The sequence below is a fragment of the Cynara cardunculus genome (genome assembly GCF_001531365.2).
Source record: "Cynara cardunculus var. scolymus isolate 2C chromosome LG 16, CcrdV1, whole genome shotgun sequence".
Taxonomy (NCBI): domain Eukaryota; kingdom Viridiplantae; phylum Streptophyta; class Magnoliopsida; order Asterales; family Asteraceae; genus Cynara; species Cynara cardunculus.
In genome coordinates this window covers 3715530-3731635 of record NC_037543.1, presented here as the reverse complement: position 1 = coordinate 3731635, position 16106 = coordinate 3715530, and the positions used below count along the sequence as shown (strand labels likewise).

At 32.2% G+C, this 16106-nt stretch overlaps 2 protein-coding genes across 2 annotated transcripts; one reads left to right on the top strand and one right to left on the bottom strand.

The window, feature by feature from the left end:
* The first annotated feature begins 1576 nt into the window (after window positions 1-1576).
* Window positions 1577-3947, top strand: LOC112499712 (mitochondrial carnitine/acylcarnitine carrier-like protein). The gene is made up of 2 exons (XM_025103045.1): window positions 1577-1968; window positions 3458-3947. Exons 1-2 carry the CDS (start codon window positions 1577-1579, stop codon window positions 3945-3947), a joined length of 882 nt encoding a protein of 293 aa, XP_024958813.1.
* Window positions 3948-7704: 3757 nt separating this feature from the next.
* Window positions 7705-8567, bottom strand: LOC112529852 (abscisic acid receptor PYL1-like). The gene has a single exon (XM_025141277.1). The coding sequence runs from the start codon at window positions 8559-8561 to the stop codon at window positions 7926-7928; it is 636 nt and encodes a 211-aa protein (XP_024997045.1). The 5' UTR covers window positions 8562-8567; the 3' UTR covers window positions 7705-7925.
* Between the last annotated feature and the right edge of the window lie 7539 nt (window positions 8568-16106).

The window sequence follows — 16106 nt, the reverse complement described above, 5'->3', positions numbered from 1 at the left end:
ATAATAAAAAAACTGACTTAAAGAAATTACACAAAAAAATGAGAAATTTTATATATTTTTTAATTTTTATGATATCTTCAAATTTATATTTTTATTAAGAAAAACATTATTGTTTGCTCAAAACAAGTTAAATTCATATTATAACATCGACGAAAACCAAAAAAAAATAAAACCGAAACATTGAAATCGAGATATATCTCGCTGCATTGGACGGGTACCCTTCTACTATATTATAAAGAATTTAACAAAAACTCTTAAAAACCATTTTTTATGCATGATGTATTGTTTATTGATGCATATTGCTTAAAATTCAAGGTTACAAGTAATTTTGCGTAAGTACAATTTATTAAAACTACATTTTTAAATTCGTGTAACTAATTAAAGATAAACATAATCAAATACATAATAAACATTGATTTTAAATATAAAAAATCTAAAATATAATTAAGACAATCATTGAGTTATAAGAAAATGTTTAACTATTATTTTTATAAAAAAAACATATTGTTAAACTAAAAAAAATTATTTTGTTATTAAATCTAAATTAAATTATAATAAAAAAATTATTGTTTTCTCAAAACCACATAAAATCGTATTATATCAATAGAAACAAAGAATAAAAATTATATATTAAAATCGAGATTTATGTCGTTGTATTGCATATTACAAATTCTACACGAAAACGTAACAAAATAAGGCTTAATGACGATATATAGGGAGTTAATATAGCATTTGGCCAGTAGGCGCCTATTTTCAAGCAGGGCGGGTTCGCTACAAGATTGCCAAAGCTTCAAATCTTTCTTGCAGCTTGTTGGTTTGATTTGAATCGTTGAATTACATCGATTGGTTCATTAAGTTCTCTGATTCATCCTGTTTATGGTGTGAGATTTGATTCTGATTTCAGACCAACCGTTTCCCCATATTCTCTCCATCTTTTTCTGGTTTTGATTTCAGTTTCAGTTTCAATTTCAATTTCAATTTCAATTTCAAACAAACCTTCATATCTTTCATTGACGATTAAACCTAATTTCTTCTTCAATCTGTAGCCGGATTTTATTGATACGTGCATTGAATGCCGATAGGCATCCATTGATAACCCATAACCATTTGGTAGTTTTCTTCTTCATGTTGTTAAGTTCCTTCCTTCAATGGACGTCGATAATGGCGGCCGTTAAGATTATGATTAGGCCCTCATGTTTTGACTCTGCCTATTTCCAATTATTTCTCCTGATTATATGTTGATTGTTGATTATTTGTTGGTTTTTCAGATCGGATTCTTTGGGGTTCCGGAATACGTGATTAGTTGCTCATTCTCTATTGAATTTATCAAGTATTCTGCAAAGGTACGATGATCTCCATTGTTAAACATAAGTGTTCCTTTTCTATTTCTATGACAAATTGTGCAGCTTCTGTATCTGTACTGAGTTGACTCATTTGTATATGTCTATAGACACTAAAATCAAGTGCAAAATCATGGCTGAATTTATGTGCTGAATTCAATCCTTTCATTTGTTTGAGATGGAATTAATGTCTGTATGCAACTGTAATTCTTGTTGCAATGCTGTTTGGATCTTAGATGGCAGATATGGCGAAGGACTTAACGGCAGGAACCGTAGGAGGGGTTACACAGTTGTTTGTGGGGCACCCATTTGATACCATCAAGGTGAAGCTCCAAAGTCAACCGAGCCCAACACCTGGTCAACGCCCTAAATACTCTAGTGCCATGGATGCTCTTAAACAGACGGTAGCAGCAGAAGGCCCGCGGGGACTGTACAAAGGTATGGGAGCTCCACTTGCTACTGTGGCTGTGCTAAATGCTGTGTTGTTCACGGCTAGGGGACAAATGGAAGCGCTTTTGAGGTCCGAACCTGGTGCACCCCTCACCGTGAACCAGCAGATGGTTGCTGGAGCTGGTGCTGGAGTTGCACTCGCCGTTTTGGCCACCCCAGCTGAGTTAATCAAGTGCAGGTTTCCCACAGTTACTCTCTTTGTTGTTTTGTACATAGTCGAGATTGAAGTAGGCAAGCGAAAGAATTGTTTAAGGTTTTAGGGTTTTAATTTGGCATGGATAGTCTTGTCTCATCTTAGGGTGTGTTTGGTACACTCGACAAGACAGAACATGACAGAGATCCCTATCTCATGTTTGGCATGACGACTTTTACGTGGAACAAACAGGAACGTAGCGGAACAGACCTCTTCCACCCCTACCCCATGGAAGCGGGTGGAATAAGGTGGAATAGACTTATATTTTACCAATATAACCTCAAAATAAAACTTAATTCTCTTCTAAAACATCAAATAGTTCTCCTTTTTACATTTTATTCATTCTTTAAATTTTATTTATTTTATTTTATGTTTCTTTAAACTTTCATTTTACTGTCTTCAAAATTATTATTTTTATACGGTTTTATATTTTTATTAATTTATGTAATTTATTATATATTAATAATAAAAAATAATGTAGAAACGAGATAACAATAAAAATTGGAAACTAAATAAACTTTTTTTTGTGTGTCATTTTAATTGTTTTGACGAAAGATTTTAAATGATATATTTTGTTATAAAAGATAATTATTCTATTATAATTTAATAAGTTACATAAATTAATTAAAATAAACAACTCATTAAGGATAAATTGGTCATTTTACTTGTTCTATTTTGTCCAGTTTTTTCTTATCAAACATAACATTGAACAATTGTTCTATCATGTCCTGTCCTATTCTGTTCTGTTCTGTCATGTCTGAATACCAAATACACCTTTAACTCAAATATTGCCTCCTCTTGAAATGTGCATACTAGTTTTCAGCTTTGAAATCCATTAGGTCACTTCAGTTTTCCTGAAAATTTGGAGAAATACATTAAACTTTATAATATATGCTACTAATAAAAGGCATAAGGGCATTAGATTAGTTAAAAAGGCATTAATCGTGAATTTGAACATACAAGTTTCATCACCCATTTTAATCGGTAATCTGTTGATCTTGTAACATTTGATGACGTAGATATCAAGTTCATCATCCACTTCATGGCATCCCTTTCATAAGCAGGTATCCATGTCATCAAATGTTATAAGATCAGCCGGTACCTTGATGGATTAGCTCAACTGACAATAAGGCTTTGGTCTTTGGGGCTCCTCCTCATATATCACTAACTCGGGTCCCTCCAATGCCACTAGGGATTTTCTTGGATTTTTCATCAAAACCCCATGAGATTAGCCAAGGTGCGCTAGCTCGGACACCCACAGTTAACAAAAAAAATCTGTCAAAAATGAAATGAGTACGAAATAGGAAAATTTGAACTTCTTTACGCTAAATCGAAGCTAAACCAAACTTTGCTGCATTTTTTCCGTATCTCATCAAACTATTAAATCCAATTTCAATTACAACACCACACAAATTGATTCATACTGTAACTTCTTATGTTTACCTAATTAGGTTTCTTATTCGTCGAAATGTAGATTGCAGGCTCAAGGTTCATCAGCGGTTACGGCTGCACCGAAGTATAGCGGTCCAATGGACGTGGCTAAGCACGTCTTGAGGTCCGAAGGAGGTGTGAGGGGTCTCTTTAAAGGACTAGTTCCCACAATGACTCGTGAAGTCCCCGGAAATGCAACCATGTTTGGTGTCTATGAGGCCCTGAAGCAGTATTTTGCCGGTGGAGTCGACACTTCTGGTTTAGACCGCGGTTCACTGATGTTAGCCGGAGGTTTGGCTGGTGGATCGTATTGGATTTCTGTTTACCCTCTTGACGTGGTGAAGAGTGTGATCCAGATCGATGATTATAAAAACCCGAAATATTCGGGTTTAGTTGACGCCTTTAAACAGACATTGAAAGCCGAGGGAGTCGCAGGTTTATATAAAGGTTTTGGACCCGCAATGGCAAGAAGCATGCCGGCTAATGCTGCTTGCTTCTTGGCTTTTGAAATCACGAAGACGAGCTTGGGTTGATCTTGGTTTGTCGTTGATCGTAATTTCGACCGTCACTTTAATAATCCGCGACGACCTTAACTCCCTTTTAGAGGAAAACTATTTTGATAGGTAGAAAAATCTATGATTTGTTGATCAAAAAAGGATAGTTTTAAATGAAATCTTGAAGCCATGAAATAGTTGGTGGTTCTATATTTGGGTTTTGTTGGCTTGGTTCATTTATAAAGTTCGAAACCGGTTATAACCGGTCTTGGTCAAAAAGCGTTTAGGCGTAACCGTTTACGACATAACGGGTCTCGGTTCCTTAAGGTTTAACCGGTCCTTAATACAAGATGTGTAATTGATATGCACTGGTCTTCAGTTGATCCTTGCGGTCCGTTGCTAACTCGGACAGTGGATTATAAGCTGGTCCCGTTGTAACCAGTCAAAATATAAGATGATTTGAATGTTAACTGTGATGGAAGAAAATCATACGGATACTTACGAGGGGTGGTGATTTTGTAACAAACCAAACCGACTAATATGTATATCAGTTATACCAATTAAATCGGTATCAATTTAATTGGTACCAATTACAGTCTATTTTATAGTACTGTATCAAGTGTGAAAACTTGTTGGTATACAGTATTGGAAGTCTTGTACCATGATACCGACTTATTAAATTATTTATTAGTTTTTTTTTTTGAATATTAAACACCGTAATATTAACTTTCTTGTTTGAGCATTTTAACGTTTTCAAGTTTATTCCGAGCAATTAAAAACCACTTACACACAACATGCGTTGCTTGCAAACTCGAAATGTCCCTTCAAATTTTGAACATAATTGCAAGTTGGTACAAAACCGTTACCCCACTCGTACCAACCAGAAAAATAAGGTATCAATTCCGATTGATTGGTACATGGTATACAATTTTACGTATCAATTATAATTGATATATATATATATATAGAGAGAGAGAGATAGAGGCAGGTTCATTTGTTAATTTTAATAGTTGTCTTAACTTTATGAACTAATCATGACCATTGATTTTTAAAATAAATGGTTGAGATAAATCATATTATAAATTTAATTTATTAAATGTGTAATCTCACAAACAATGTGAACATAATTGTTGAAGGATATTTACGTAAAAAATAATGTGTATTCAATGACATCGGTTACAAACAGTAGAAATCGTATATGTTTAATTTTGTTCATAATTTCCACAAGTGTTCATATATGTTTAACTTGTGTTCATAATTATCACAAGTGTTCATATATGTTCAATTTGTATTCATAATTGTCACAAGTGTTCATATATGTCAATTTGTGTTCATATGAGTGTATACATGTCAATTTGTGTTCATAATTAACAAGACACTTGTTTTGATTATTTAATTCACTTCCCGATCTCGAATTCCGACTGTCACCATAAACAATTAAACATTCTCAATGTTGTCGTGTTGTTTTCCAATGTCTTTATCCATAATTGCTTGAACGATAACAAACATTTTACTAACGGATCTCCTCCACTAATCACAAAGTTATAAATCTTAAAAATGGAAGATCAATATTAAAAAAAAATCATAAGATCAATATTAAAAAAAATGCAAAAATCACGAGATTTTATGTATCTTATAACTCTCAATTAATGATATAGGAGTTAAATTTTTTTTTACCCATATACCTTTAACATTAAATTCTTAGATGAATTGTGATTGATGTAAAAAATTTATAAAATTAACACAATAATTTATGTTAACATTTGAACTAAACGCTTTCTCTATATATACACAAAGATAAATCATCATAAATATAAATAAAATATATTTTCATCATTTTATTATTATTTTAGATGATTTAGGTGGCGTTTGTTTTTTAAGAGGTGCTGAAGTCTGAAGTCTGAATTCACTTCTGATTTTTAAGAGGTGATACTGAAATCTGAAATCTGAAATCTGAATCAATTAGACTGTTTGTTTTTTGCGTCTGAAATATGAAGTTTGAAGATGAGAGATCGAGAGTTGATATGGATCAACAGTTGACAGAGTTGAGAGATGAGAGATCGAGACAGAAGAGTTGATCCAGAGAAATCAAGTGCAAAGAGATCAGAGTAGGTAGGCGACGATTTGAAATAAGAGGTTTCTCAACCACTTAAATTTTCAGACCTAATATTAAGCTCTTAATTGGAAAAAAAACACACACTGAATCCTCTTATATCTGACCGATTCAGACTTAAGAGGACATTAAGAGCTTTTTTATTAAAAACAAACAATCCCTTAGTGTAAATGAGTTCGATTAAATAATCAATGACATATTTGATACTTTTATAATAAAAGATCTAAGACTACTTTTTATTTATTCTCTCATTTAAATATTTATTAGTCTTCTTTATTTATGTCCAACATACAATAAATGTTTATTTCTAAATTAAGATAGAAAATGTGGTCCTTTCTATTCATATCTATAAATCACATAAATATATAAAATCAAAGAGAATGTAAACATAAATAAATAAATCTAAAATAAATAAATAAATAAACAGGTATGTATCAGTTTCATTGACGTAACGAGAATGGATCATGAAATTTTAAAACATGTGATTTTAATCCAAACTGAATAATACCCGTCTTTTTATGGAAACACAACGATCATTCCGAAGGAGCTGTCAAGATGGTTCGATCGAAATCCAAAACCGTTTGATTAGAATGCAAAAGGGTTAACGTGAGTCAAGCCAATTCGATTTATCACCATCTCTTACATGAGATTTTATTGAAGAGTTTGAATGTCATATAAAATTGGTTATTACTGTTAGAAATTATAATAATCAATATTACAGTATTTGACAAATTCATTTTGTTTTTTAATGCGTAACGAATTATTTATACTATATTATAATACATTTGACAAAAACTTTTAAAAACCATTATTTATGCATTAAGTATTGTTTATTGATGCATATTACTTAAAATTCAATATTATAAGTAAATTATGCGTAGTACAACTTATTAAAGCTCCATATTTGAATTCGTGTAATTAACTGCATATAAATATAATTAAATACTGGATAGATATCTTAATTTAAATGTAAAAAATCTAAAATATATTTAAGATAATTATTGAATTCTAACAAAATACTAATTATTATCTTTATAATAAAATTATATTTTAAAAAAAATAACTTCATTATTAAATCTAAATTAAATTATAATAAAAATTTGAGTTAAAGAAATTACAAGAAAAAAAAAGACAAGAACTTTTCAATATTTACTTTGATACTAAAATCAATACATTTTTTTTAAATTTTATAATATCTTCAAATTCAGATTTTATTCAAAAAATAAAAACATTATCGTTTTTTCAATACCACATAAAATCGTATTATAATATTAACAGAGACAGAATAAAAGTTAACATTAAAATTAAGATGTATCTCACTACATGCAATTATCCTTTTAATATAATTTTATATAAAAAAAACCACATTGTATTTTATATATTTTGAATTTATATTATTCAATTTTAAATTATTGTATATTTATATAATTGATGTATAGGGATTTAGACTTGAAAATTTGTTGGAAGATTTTATCCTATCTTTTTTTTTATTAACTTGGATATCTAATTTCCTATGCGAACCGACTAATCTCATTATGACCACTTGTTTTGCATATAGCCAAGAGTCACCGCATTTGAACATTCATGGCCACAAGAGAATTTTTATTACTCATTGAATTTGAACTTGATATCTTCTGATACTTTTGACCTTGAAGTCAAATTCAAACCAATCAAACACCACTCTTATAGTTTTTTTATCCCATCTTTATATCAAATAGAAAAACTTTGCACAATCAACATGGACAAAAACACCCCCAAACATAACAACGGAACAATATCAACCCAGGGTAGGAAAAGGGTACTTTCGTAAAATTGCACAAAAATAGAAAATTTGGAAATCTCGGAAAATAGAAAATAGATTTTTTGTCTTTTTCTTTGGTGTTTGAAACCTCACAACAGCAGGATCACCTGCGAGACATGGTGGTGGCGGCGCGGTCACGACCAGCCGCGGCTTCGGAGACAGCAGCCAGCTTCTGCAGATTCAACTTCACCACCGTATCAGCAAACAGCCGTGTGTCCTCCTCCGTATTCCCTTCCGGCACATCCACCACATACGACTCCAAAACCACCGTCTCAGGCGGCTGAGCACCAACCTCATGAACCGTCGTCACCGCCTGATAATTCCTCAGCCTATGCTCACCGCCAATGACCGTAAACGATATCACATGCCTTTCATCATCCATCACATCTAACCTCTCCGTGCTCGTCGCCGCCGGCAACCCCGATATGACGTCGACAGCACGCGTGCATCCCACCGTCATTGTAAACCCATCTGCAACCGTGCAGCTCTTGATGAAGTGTTTGTATATCTGCGGCTTATCGAACCGGCGAACCACCGACCACACGACGTCCAACGGCGCGTGGATGCGTTGAGCTAGTAGGGATGAGCACCGGGATGATGTGAGTTGGTAGGTATGGAACTCGGTTACAAACGGGTGCAACTCGTCGAACTCGTTCTGGGTCAAACACGGTGGGACAGAGAGGTGGTGGGCCGTGGAGGTTTCCTCCGACGGCGGCGCGAGTTGGTTTTCTGCTGCCATGGCAGAGAGAGAGAGAAGGGGGAAGTATACGAGATCCGGGGACTCTTTTATTTTAGAGTGAATTATGGTTTTGGTCCCTGTGTTTTGGTGAAGGTTACAAATAGTCCCTAAACTTTGTTTGTTATGGTTTTGGTCTCAGTGGTATTTATTTTGTTACGGCCTCGATCCCTTTGACTAATGACGTGAAAGAATTGTGTTAATTGAGGGACATTTTAGCTTTTATACCTGATGCTTAGAGAACACTTTAATACCCCCAATCAAATGTTGTTACGTGTCCCCTTTCCCGCCCCCTTGCCCTCTGACGACCCAAGTTCACCTGCAACCTTCGTTGCCCTCTCGCCCACCCTCAAAATCGAAGTATACCAAGATTAAATGCAAATCAAACAATTCAAATAATATTAAAACTCAGGTAGCAATGATGTCCTATGTTTTCGTTAAACGCATACACAAAATGCAAAATCAGAATTGAGTTTCTTCCAACACCCAGAACCAAAATTTATTCTTCTTCACGTCATGCTTCTACTCTACTCTGGCACTTACACCCCCCCCCCCTTGGTCTTGTTGATTTTAGAGACCTAAGGGGGTTCATTTTCGAGGTTGACGAATTCCCAATCAGAGCTTTTCTCATTGACAATTAGAATGCCAATGTAGCAATTCGATCATAGGTTCCAAAATCAAACATTGAAAACTCACAATAACATCTAATTCAAAGCTAAAAATAAAGGATTCACGAGTGAGTGTTTCAAATAGGGTGGATTGGGTGAAGGAAGAGGGTTGGTCTTGGTCGGATAAGGGGAGGGGTGTATCACATGTTGTCAGAGGAAGAACGTTGGTTGATTAGAGGTGAGAAAAGAGGGTTGAAAGGAAAAAAATGGGAGGGGAGAAGATCGGTTCAGTAATGGTAAAGGTTTGGGGTTGTGGCGATGGTTATCAATGAAAAAGAGGAAGGAGGGGGCAATCTTGTCACATGCATATATATCATATATACTTGTTTATGAAAATAATATATGAACACATTTAATATTAAAAAAGCAAAATATATAATATTTGTATATGACAAAGGGTAAAGACGATACAAGGAGGAATACAAATCCCCTTTGTTTCCACGGAGGTTCAAATGCGGTGACTCCGGGTTATCTGCAAAGCAGGTGGGTGACCTGAGATTAGTCGGCTTGCATAATGGGTTGGATATCCAAGTTAATAAAAAAATGGGTAAAGACGATGATTTTACCCATGAGTTAATAGAGGTTGTTTGGCGGCCGTTAGGTTCAAGAACTATAATCGTAAATACAATGATAACCATGGGGACCAATTCCACATTTAATAGAGTATAGGGACTATTAATATTTCTTTTGGCAAAACATAAGGACCAAATTCGCAAAATAAAAAGTGAATTACGAATTTGGTACCCAACTTTTGGTGAAAATTACAAGTATTGTCCCTATATTATGTTTATTATGAATTTGGTTTCATTTAAGTTATGCTATGAACTTCATAGATAAAAGAGAACACACCATGTGTACCGGATATTTATCAGATATTAATCATGAATGATGTATCAGTCATTCTTAAAGTTGTAAAAAAATCCATGTTCATGTTCATATTCATGATGAATTGGGTTTTATTATTTCATGATGAACAGAAAAACATGGGACACATGTCGCGCTCTCCTTTGTATCTTGTTCACACTTAAAAACACGAGGACACGCGTTACTCTCTCCTTTGTACTCCATTCACACTGAAAAACGGGTTTGCAACCGAACTTTCATGTGTCTATGTGAGGGAGATTCCCTGTTTTGTTACCCTTTTCTTCTTTACTCCTCAACGACACATCGATTTTGTGCTTCTGCATTTGTATGCGTTTTAAAATCTGGATTTGAGAACAATAATCTCGACACCGCTTGTAATTTTCATCAAACCATAAGAATCTAATATGTAATTCACTTTATTTATAATTTTACATTTGTTTTTAGTGTTTTTATTTATTTAAAGAAAATATGTCATTTTTTAATAAATACTTTTTCTAATAAAACGTAAACATCAATTTTTTGAATATCCTTCACAAAACCATAAAAAAAACATGCAATAAAAAAGAAATATGTTATTTTTTATAATTATACGAATATTAATTTAAATAATAAATAAATAAATAAATAAAAACAGGTATGGTTTGATTTTAACTTGAGCTCATGATTGCCACTCAGGTTCAGTTGTCGCTTGGCGGACCAGACGCCCCACTGCCCCCACTCCAACTTAACTTCTCGTCCCCATCAATATCTATTGCCCCCACAAATTGTCATATTAACAATTTTATAGAACATTTTTAAAAAAAATCTTATAAACTCAATTTTTTATAGGACAGTTTTTCAAATAATGTTCTATAAAGTTGCTAATGGGACGCTTTATATTAAAAGTGTCATAAAAAGCTTATTACGACATTAAAAAAATGTCATATAAACTTATTACAATGCTTTTAGATATGACACTTTATTTTTTGGTCCTATAAACTAAGTCTTATAAAAAGGTATATTAAAACACTTAGAATCTGGGAGTGTCTTATAAACCCGATTTTGTTATAATAAATATACAAATTACGATTTAATTTGAAAAAGGATTCAATTAAATCACTTAATTATAAAAACGAAAATTTGAATTTTATATTACGATCATATAAAAAAATACGTTTCATTTTTTTCATTAAAATCTTCCCAAAATAACTCTATATGGCTTTTTTCTCACCCTTTAAAAACTCGAAATCTCTATCACTCGAACTCCACCGTATTATTCCTCCGTCGAAACGTGAAAGGTGCAACCGTATTAATTTGTTGTGTGTCACCGTATGTATTTTGAAACTACAATGAAAACAAGTTTTATTTGGTAAGAGTTGGTTTACAAGGCTTTTATTTCACCTCAGACCCAAGTTCGAAACCTGTTAGTGTCATTTTCTTAGTCAAATGGTGTAATCGTTTGAAAAAAAAAATTGTATATTTGTTTTTTATAGTCAAATAGTGCCACCATTTGATATATGTTTTTTTATAGTCAAATGATGTCACCGTTTGAAAAAATTATGGGTCCGTCCCTGACTCCAAACCCCTTAGGCGAGACCTGTCCATCTCGATAGCAGTTTGATAGAAGTTCGATATAGATATATAGTGGTTCAATGCACCAATGACGACATAAATTTTGGTTCAATGCACCAATGACAGTAAAGATTGTAGGTTTTGTAGACGCTAGTTCGACATCATGACGAGATTGAACTTTGGTAAGGGACCCGCCAGAAGATGATTTGAACACTCGTCTCAGTGTCCGTTTTGTCGTTGAATATTTTGAAGGTTTTGGCATCATCCCTTTAACTAGCTCAACTGAAGTTCATTGCATGTAGGGCTGTAGAGGAACTGAACGTTCATCGAACCGTTCAGTGTGAAGTTCGTTTATTTAATAAATGAACAAACATGAACAAATTTTTTTATGTCTCGTTCGTTCATTTATGTTTGTGAATGTTCGTTCGTTTATGTTTGTTTATATATTAAAATTTAATATATAATTTTTATTTATTTAGTTTGAATTCAAATAATATTTATTTAAGTTTTAGCTTTTTAAAATTTATTTAGATTTAAATTTTATCATTTTGTCTTATTTGAACTTTTTACCTTTTCATGATTCGTTTATGTTCGTTTAGTCCGTTTGTTCATTTACGTTCGTTTAGCATGTTAATGAACGAACACAAACATACTTGATTTCTATACGCTTATCAGAGTGAGCATTAACCAAGTAACATTATCTTACCGGGTGAATATGACAAGAATCTTACTTGGTAAGAGAGATGCAAGGACCGAGAGGTTTACTCGGTGAGTGAGGGCGATGATTTTTACAACGGTTAACGCTTACCGGGTATTTTTGCATGCGATGTTGTTTTGTTGACTAAAATCCTACATGATAAGTAAGTAATAGTGTTAAATTTTACTGTTAAATACTTACCGATTATGTTTTATTACTATTTAAATTTAAATATAAAAAAAATAAAAGTTGTAAATATTTAAATGTTCAAACAAAATAGTTAAAATTACAACATTTAATACATAAAAAAAATATATAAAAACTAATAAAATAATAAATAATGAAATGTGTAGGTATTATGGTACATTGTAGTACGAGACTTTCGATACTGTATAACAATCAAGTTTAGATTTTTTATACTTGGTACGATGTTCTCAACCAACTATAATTAATACCCATTTAATTAATACGTTGATACATATGTTTAGGGTTGTAAATGAACCGAACGTTCAGCGAATCGTTCGTGAACCGTTCGGCAGAAAGTTCGTTTATGTTCGTTTATTTAATAAATAAATGAACATGAACAATTTTTGTTGTTCATTTAGTTAAACGAACGAACATGAACAAGATTCTCGTTCGTTCATTTACCGTTCGTTTATATATTAAATTTAATGTATAATCTTTTATTTATTTACTTTGAATTCAAATAATATATATTTATGTTCGTTTAACCCGTTCGTTTATGTTCGTTCGTTTACGTTCATTTAATATGTTAACGAACGAACATAAACGAACACGAACACACCTAATTTTTAAACGAAAGAATACAAACACGAACACAAAGATTTTCGTTTGTTTATTGTTCGTGTTCGTTCGTTTATTCGATTAAGTTAAACGAACAAACATGAACAAATTTCTATTTGTATTCATTCGGTTCGTTTACAGCCCTACGTATATTAATTTGATATAAAAATGACAAACCTAATTACAATATTGAGATATGAATAGATCCAAACAGCCGTAAAGCTAAATATAAATAAATATAAATAGGTTAGGCGAATATTTACGCTATTTGCTAGAGTTTTTTTATGTGGGCCAAGACAGTGCAATATATAAATAAAAGTAGGTCAGCAGAATAATTTTTTTTAATTTTTTATTTAAAGTTGGTTTTTATTTTAATTCAAATATATATATATATATATATATATATATATTCTTGAAACAACTAGAGAGTTCTATTTTTATATATTTATGTTATATATATATAAGGTTCTAGTCAAATGAGAATTGTTTTGTTTGTGGTAACCGTGAAACATTATGAACATTATCACCATGATACACTTTGATTCATAAATGTCTTTAAAATACGATATATATTAGGTAATTGATATATTAGGTAACTAATTTTAATTAAATATTTTCTTCTAAAAAAATAATTAAATATCTTAATTAGTTGTTAAAATAAAATTACTACATTACTATTTTAGTTTATTTAAGAAATATCCTTAAATATCTCAAATGAGTGGTTCACATTTAATCTCACGGTTACCACAAATTAATCAGTTCTCCATTGAGTGAACATTTATATATATTTATATATATATATAGGGAGAGAGAGAGGGTTGGGTTCACGTAAGACCTGTAAGACCAATTTATGTTCATTGATCAAATTTATGAATTAATGATCTAATGGTTGCAAAGTTGCAAGGTGGCAATTTCGTAATTAGTGAGAAGTCTCGTGGCGTTTATAAATGTTCAGATCTGACGATTGTAAATCTAATCCAAGGGTTGAGAATTGGTCTTACGGGTCTCACGAAAAATCATTGATCTCACATGATCCCAAGTTTATATATATATATATACATATATATATACATATATATATAGGGTATATTTCTTTTACAACCTTGTGCATTTGTACAACCTTTGCAACCCAATTAATTGATATATTTATAGAAATGATTGGAGTTCATTTATTATGATTTGAATATTTATGGAATATGAATAGAGTTTATTAATTATGATTAATACTTTATATTAGGAAATAATTAATTGATTAAAAATTGAATGGTTGAGATGAAGGTTGTATAGGGTGTAGGAATGGCAAAGAGTGTAGAATAACATTCCTCTATATATATATATATATATATGTATATATATATATATGTATAATAGAGGATAAGATGGTGACTGTTATCAATTGATCATTAATCGAGTTTGTTATTTATTGTGGAGTTCTTTGTGTCTATTTTTCTTAGATTTCATGACTGTTTTTATTAAGATAATCGAAATGGAAATCATCGAATCATGACAATTATGCCATTTAAAGCATTTTCAACCCACTTCTTATATTTATTTTTAAATTATGTTCGATACATTTTTTTTATTAACCTGGATATCCAATTTGTTATACGAGCCGACTAATCTCAGGATGACCACCTGCTTTGCAAATAGTCCGAAGTCACCGTATTTGAACCTCTGTAGCCACAAGAAGATTTTTATTTCTCCTTAGATTTGAATCGGGAACCTCCAGACACTTTTGACCTTTGGAGTCCAAACTCAAATCAATCAGACATCACCTTTGTTTTTTGGAGTCTAAATTTTTGGAGATATCTGTTGGACATATTTTAAGGTGGCAAAACCAAAAACCCATCATTTCGGTCACTCTTAAGTTATGTTTGATTTGAAATAAGATTTCATTATAATTTCATGTTCGGTTTGTATGATTTCATGGATTTGAAATACCACAAATATATGATTTTGAAATCCTACGAAAATGGTTGGTATTTTACAGGATTTCATAGGATTTGTATGTAATAATATTTTAATATTAAAATATTTATTTTGTAATAATAAATTAATAAAAGATATTTAATTATTTTCTTATAATTTATTTATAAAGATTGAAATTCAATTTAATTTCAAATCCTATAAACCAAACACAACAAAGATTCCAATAACATAATCATCACATCAAACCAAAACAAATACCTTAAAACCATTACATCAAACCAAACCAAATATCCCCTTAGGATCGGTTATCTCTAACCTTTCACTAAAAGGTTAAAATGGAGGTCATGTTTGTTCTAATCCATCACTAAAGGGCTATTTACCTAAATGCTTATTAAATGCAAGATTTTGATAAGTAAGATTTTAGTACATCAAAACATATTAAATGCAACAATTTACCGGGTAAGCGCTTACATGGGTAAGAGTGATAATCTTCACTTACCGGGTAAGACTCTCCATCATTCTCATCGCCTTACCTGATAAAATTCTTGGTCCTTGTCATGTTCATCCGGTAAGGAAATTTATTGGGTAAGCACCTACCAAGTAAGCACTTACCGTCAAAGACCTTCCAGCCTAGTGGTAAAGGCTTAGGCATGGCATAGTCATGAACCCGAGTTCGAGCCCTGGGAGGAGAGTGTTGGCGACATTTAAGTGGGGCCATGTTTAGCCTCCAAATTTGCCGGGGATTAGTCGGGCTTTGGCCCAGACACCCTTAAAAAAAAAAAAAAAAAAAAAAGTAAGCACTTACCATTTGTAAATCGAAGGACCTCTCAATATTTAGTGGTCTACTACTTGGCATAGTTCTAAATAATCGTTATGGCGCGTTATAGCGTCAAGGCTTGGGTTCGTCACCACGTTAACCTTGTGGCTCCATTGTAACGTGTTATGGTAAATTACAACGTGTTGTGGTGCATTACGACGTGTTACAACGCATTATTTTGTAAGACGTGGGAGGGTTTAATATATAATTTGAGGGAT